The following is a 6,525-nucleotide window of genomic DNA, read 5'->3' on the forward strand; positions in this document are numbered from 1 at the left end:
GCTGTAGGCAGGGTACAGGGTAGGCAGAAGACAGTGCCCCTGTGCCCAGGGCAAGGTGCCGTACTTAGCACCTAGAAGGATAGTCTCCATTAGAATCACAAATCCAATACAAAACCAGCCTGAGTCTGTAACAGCTTCTGCTGATACAATGGAAGGTGTTTTAACTCTACTGCTTTCCCATTCTTGTGTGCTGGTATGTTCCAAACAGGTCTGTCCTGTGAAGCACCGAGTCCTTCCACTCGCCAATACAGTCAAAAAGGGTGAGGGGGTGCAGAGGAGCAGAATTTGGTCATGAGACTTTCCTCCCTCCTCTGGACTCTTCAACTGCTTACCACCAAATGTGAAGTCCAGGATGATACCCTGGAGCACACAGCTCCCCCACAGAGCCATGTGTTGGATTCGTGCCACAGTTCGCTCTGGTGTTTCCGTAAACACTTTTATGACACGGCACCATGTGCCTACGAGTCTGGTTTATGGGCCAGGATCTCCTGCATGTGTGGAAGGCAGCGTGCACGATCCTGGCCACAGGGAAGCCACAGCAGGATGGTGGAAGTCAGGTCATCTGGCTCACAGACCTGAATTGCTCATTTAATAAGGCGTCTACAGAGGAGCAGATGGAAGCAATAATGACTCCTAAACAAATGTGACAAAGACTGTAAGAGTTTATTATTTTTAAAAAGTTAATGAAAAAATAAGAAGGAAACCTCCACCTTTCAGAGGGCTCTAATTAGCTCACATGGTAGACTCACCATCGTAGAGTAAAGTTTATGTTGGAGTTCTTTAAGTGTATAAATAATTTTATGTAGTAAAAATATCCACCCAAACAGAAACATACACAACTGCTATGCGCTTTCTCTGAGCAATTCTGCAGTCACATATACAGTAAGAAATTAATTATATCTAAGGTAATGTTAGAATCTGCCTCGAGAAAGAACATGCTGTGGCCCAGCACAGGCTCTGATGATCTGCCTGCCCTAACCTCCCTAAGGGAGAGACAACCAGCCCCTCCAAAAACAAACCACCAAATCCACCACAAAGCACATGGTGACGATAACAATTTCAGGTAATCTCATGTACAGATATCCATGCAATTAAGGGATGGCACAGCGGTACTAGAGAGACTGTCACTGCAACAGACTTCACTAACAGCCCTTTCATGAGATGCATTTTACTGACTTTTCTCAGTTCACAGTCTTTACTCACATCTCTCTCTTATAAACATCATCTCCTGGGCTCTCTAGGTCAGAGTTACTTGATAAAAGTACTTTGAAATGGCCAGTGCCACAAGTACTTGAGTCTTCTCCCTGCAAACAGCTTGTATTCACTATGATCAACAAATGAAAGCTGCAGAAGAAACTCAGAGATTTATATATTTAGGATGAAAACACTGGCTAAGAATTTTGTCAAGGTTTTGGCTGACTTATAGATGGCTGAAGAGGAAGGAAGGAAAAAAAAAAAAAACAAGGTTGTAAAAAACCATATACTGCAGCTCCAGGAGTAGTGGCTCACTTCCCACTCTGCATCACCATAAAAGAGCAAACAAAACAGGGTTCTCTCAGTTATCCTCATACACAAAAAATCCCAGGGCCCTTTCCAAAACACTTCTAGAGTAAAAACACTGGATTACAGACACTGCCAGCTGACAAACATTTCTAAGCTCACTCTGAGTGCCTCTGAATATAAAGACAGCTTGAATGAGGTCTCTGAGCAGCAGAGGGGTTTTTATAATCTACGAATCTGCTGCACAGGGCTTTCTTCAGACCCTTTCCTAAAGAGGCTCTGAACAAGAGCACACGCTCAGGACAGGCAGTGGCCCAGGCCACCCATGTCTAACCCCAGGCTCACAGGAGGTTGTGGCTACAGATCAGAATTCAGAGATGTGAACAGCACGGCAACCTGCAGCAGTTTACACCTTTTCCACAAAGCACCAGCTCCTCAAAAAAGCTAAACAAAGGCTGAAAAATGATGTGGCAAAGAGAACAACTCGTGTTATCAACAAGAAATTCAATGCTGCTTCTTGAGGAACTTACCAGCGGCTCCCGAGATGCGGCGTTCTCAGTTGCAGGGCAGGAGCCAGCCTGTGAAGCAGAAAAAGAGTGAGGTCACATTGCCACCCGATGGACACCCCTAGAAACACTTATCTGGAAGGCTCCTGTGAGCAGGATTTACGCACATTTGTCTGTGCTATCAGCAGCAGTTCTGTGGAGGACTGAAGACAAAAAGGTCAGAACCACAGAAGAAGTATTAATTCCCCATTTAAAACAAGGGAATTAACAGAATCTGCAGAACTGATTTTAGGGAGTCAGCAGTGAGAGCCAGCAAGAATCCTGTGAGATGGCACAAGAGTAGTGGCCACCCTAACACAAATTTTGAAATACTTCTCCCATTTCCATGATCCAATAACGCACCCTTTGTTTTCTGAACCATTCTTCTACAGATTTCAAAACAACCATGATTTTACCTAAACCTCACAAACTCTCAGCAGTACCAGGACCATTCTTGTTTCCCACACATAATTAAGAGGTGAAGTTTTAGGGCAGATGCTGAACACTTCACCTTGCACACTAGGAATGAGTGGTGAACAGGAGGAAGAAGAAACTGTTTGACTGAAGTGGGACAGTCAGCCAAAGATTAGACTAGACTTCAAAATTCCAGAGCTCCCACTCTCCAGGCTCACCTGCAATTTTGCTCATACTCACTCACTGCTCAAGAACAGACCCAACACTTCCCCACAGTCCCTCACATTACAGAATTATTCTCTGCACTTTTCCTCGCTGCCCAAGAAAGCAGTTTGATCTCCATGTAACTAGAACGGACCACCTCTCCCCCTAGGTAGAGATGCCTAAGTTTTACCATAAAACAAACTTATCTTGGTCAACAATTTTCTTTCAAACAGGGTCCACCTGATGTTAATATGGTCTAAACCACACTGTTTTCACCTGAGGTGTTTTATTGTAGGAGAGGTAACACATACTGGTGACCTCAATGGTGAAAAAATGCAGTTTCACTAGGAATGAAGACAAGTTTTGAGGATCATTTAGTGTAAAGGGGCCCCATTCACTGAGTACAGGGAAAAATACAACTGTTCAGTGATAGCACCAAGGTTCTTAAGTGACCTTTTGTCCTACAAATCTATTCCTCATTTTTATGCAATATACCTCACCTTCAAAGTATCTCAAGATTTATTTTTCCCATTTGCAAAATACACAAAACCAGTATCGATAAAATAAGTATTTACCACAAGAGGGTGCCAGAAACTCAAATATACTGCAACTCATCTGCTTCCAGACAAGGATCATCACCAGGGCCCAGCCAGACCTCACAGGTGGGCAGGGATTCTCTAGGATCACTTGCCATAGCCTCTGTGTGGGAGGAAGGACGGAAGGGCCCACCACTGAATTCATATCGTTAGGAAATTCCCAGAGCATTCTAAGTACTAGAGCTCCCATGTTCTGCCCTAAAGAGCTGCTCTGGTATTTATGGACGGTCACTCCACACAATATTTGGCCAACCTGGGAAACTGCTCCAAGAAGAATTTGAAATGAAGCTTGGGTTACAGTGAGAAAACATGTCATAATTATATTGACAGGAAGAGTCTTGATCCTGAAGACAAATGCCCGCCAATTCTGCCATGTGCTCGTAGCCCTGATGGCACCTAAATGATGAGTTGGTTCATTTATGTACTTTGAGTACATTGTCCAAAGCTGCCACCATTTTAAATGAGATCTGTAGTTCCCTTCCAGACAGATTTCCAACTACAAGGCAAAGGAACTAGTCTTGTAAGGCAGGGGACTGTCACCCTCTGGGACATGTCTGTGTTTAATGAAAATTACGACCATCACCATCCAGAGACCATTCACCTTCAACATGAAATCCATCCTTTAAGGCACAGAATACAGAGGCTTATCAGCCAAGAGCTACAGGCAAGTGGGGAGGAAAATTTACCAATATATTGACTAACAATGCAACTAGGGAATTAAGTCTCTGGAGCAACAAACCAGGCATCTTTCAACATCTTAGAAATTTGCTTTAATTACTTGCAAAGAAAACACACAGCTAGGTGGTAGATTCAAGAATACTACTGCCAATTACGGTCAAAGAATTTCCATTTTTCTCACACTACTGAGATTTATGGTTAACTGGAACTCCAGAGGACTGGTTTACTGCCAGGCTCCACCAAGAAGAGTCACCAAACATACTGCCAAAGTACTTAGCATTAAAGAAACACTGATAGACAAGATAAATCTGAAACTGGTTATTCTGTTCAGAAGCTACACCATCACCTTGCCCTTCTCTTTCTTTTACTATAAAAAAACAGTAACAGAGAGACAGGGTCTTTTCTCTTGCTTATTTTTAGTAAAGACATTGCTAAAGGCCCAAGGAACATGATTTCTAAACAAAACAAAGTATTTTAAAATCTCTGGTAGAAATATTTATTGCCTTTAGAACATAATTCTATCTACATAAACAATTTCATTTGAGCTGCAATACTCCCCTCTCCCCACACTGCTTGAGGCAATATATTAATTCATGAGAATGAGAAAATTAAACTAAGAAAAACAGATAATAAGCCATAAGACATCTGACACTCCCTTTTCAGCATCTAAATTAACTTGATTTGTACTAGAAAACATGATGGGGCCCAAACATAAACATGTTAAGCGAGGCAGTGCCACTACTCACAGCCTCATGTTGAAAGCTTGGCAATAAATAAACAAACATCACCAATGGCAGAAAGCAAATATTTTATTAAATTCTCTAAACATTTAGAGTGCAATGGGGTCAACTTTCTACAAGCATTGATATTAGTGTCAAAACTGCAACAGTTGTGTAAGAGGAGTGGTGTTTACATTCTGTGAGACTTGTAAAGGTATTTTCATTGGTTTGTTTAATTCCAAAACTGTCCCCTTGAAAAGTCACCCACTGTACTGTATATCCTTCAATCACATCCCCTTTTCCCAGGCAATGCCAAAAGGGGTGCAAAAGTAACTCGTTCTTGCCTGAGGATCCAGCATTGCTACGTGCAATGGGACAGAATCTGATTCTTCATCTTTACCTTTAAAACCCAGAGGCTTCTCTGGCTACATTTACGAGGCCTGTTAGAAAGCAAGACTTTTCCATTTCCAAACATCGAACCTTATTGTGAGGTAAAGCAACACTAAATAAATGGGGGAAGGGGGTGGGGAACCTGAATGTTTCTTAGGCAACCACATTTGCCAATTAGCCAGATTTCTTTCTCAGAAACTGCCAGCCCAGTAAACTGCCCAGGTGCCTTATGGATCAGTCACAGATTGTTTCAGGTTTCCTCATTCTGGAAGCATTCACTTGAAGTGTGAGGGATGGACTGCAACGCCTGCAGCTCAGACTGGGGCTGACAAAAACACCTGGGTGATGCAAAGCCACCCTGCCTCCTGTGAGTTTGGTAATTCAGCCTTTCACAACCCAGATCTGTGCTGGTTAGCCAAGAGTACCGATTTTATGTAATTTATTTCTATTTCAGTTTAGTTCAATAGCCTTCCCTACATTCTCAGCCTCCTCAGTCCAAAACAAAGGGATCAACAGAGAGGCTCATGGTGATTTAGCCAAATCTGGACAGATTTCAGTGATTGCACATAACAATGTGTCGGTGGCAGACTGCTCTGTTTCCTTCTCTTCTGGCTCACACAGCCAGATCTTTCCCCTCCTGCTGCTGCAGTGGGACCCTGAGAGCACTGAAAGGACTCTACCAAATTCCATTGGCACCACACACTCAGGAACCTGTCTGGGATAGTGGTGAGATAAGAGAGCTCCAGGAGGTCACTGAATTTGAGGTGGGTTGAGCTTGCAGTGCAATACAAGTGACTCTAGAATATGAACAGGACAGTGTGAGTGAGAGGAAACCTACAGTCTATTACACCTACATCACACCTACACTACAGAATCATAGAATCCACGTTGGACGAGGCCCTCAAGAAAATAAAGAGTATGTACCATATACAACTAGATCACGCTTCTTTTTTTTCCTCTGACTGTCCCATTCATTTCACGTCCCAGTTTAAAAATATCTTAAGCTTTTAGTGTTTTCTCAGCACTCAAACCAGTGAACTTATATTTATCTTCTGCTCTCCCCATTCACCTTTGCCCTTTTATGTTCTTGGCTCAAGGATCTCCCTCCGTCCCTCGCAGTTGCAAGGCAGAGACAATATTTTTGCCTAACTAGTCATAGAATCACAGAACATTCTGAGTTGGAAGGAACCCACAAGAATCATCGAGTCCAACTCCTACCCTGCGCAGGGCTCCACCGAGTTTTATAACCCAGCTGCACATTGTCTCCTTTCTCTCTGGCCGTGTTTGTATTTATTCTTCTCCTATTCAAGTGCTTGATGAGTTTCATACACAAACCCTCAATGCCAACACGCCTGTGCCCTGGGCCCGGCCTGCACACCCTTCAGCCAGCCCCGCACAGTCCCTGCTCGCACAGGGCACGGAGCCCAGGTGCAGCACCGACCCCGCGGTGCACAGGGGGTGGGTGCCGGAGCCCCCCGG

At 43.7% G+C, this 6,525-nt stretch overlaps 2 protein-coding genes across 2 annotated transcripts in view; one reads left to right on the plus strand and one right to left on the minus strand.

Moving 5' to 3' along the window:
* The window catches only part of PEX14 (peroxisomal biogenesis factor 14), a gene marked incomplete at its 5' end in the record, with an annotated part of 66,724 nt that extends 64,628 nt beyond the window's left edge, over positions 1 to 2,096 (minus strand). The window contains one exon of the mRNA XM_008641140.2: positions 2,031 to 2,096. Within this exon, the coding sequence (XP_008639362.2) occupies positions 2,031 to 2,096 (66 nt within the window). The remainder of the gene's footprint in view (positions 1 to 2,030) is intronic.
* Positions 2,097 to 3,809: 1,713 nt separating this feature from the next.
* DFFA (DNA fragmentation factor subunit alpha) overlaps positions 3,810 to 6,525 on the plus strand; it is a 7,882-nt gene continuing 5,166 nt past the window's right edge. The window contains 1 exon segment of the mRNA XM_017743960.1: positions 3,810 to 3,923. Coding sequence (XP_017599449.1) covers positions 3,810 to 3,923 — 114 coding nt within the window.

Source organism: Corvus brachyrhynchos, unplaced genomic scaffold (assembly GCF_000691975.1).
Source record: "Corvus brachyrhynchos isolate BGI_N302 unplaced genomic scaffold, ASM69197v1 scaffold68, whole genome shotgun sequence".
Lineage (NCBI taxonomy): Eukaryota > Metazoa > Chordata > Aves > Passeriformes > Corvidae > Corvus > Corvus brachyrhynchos.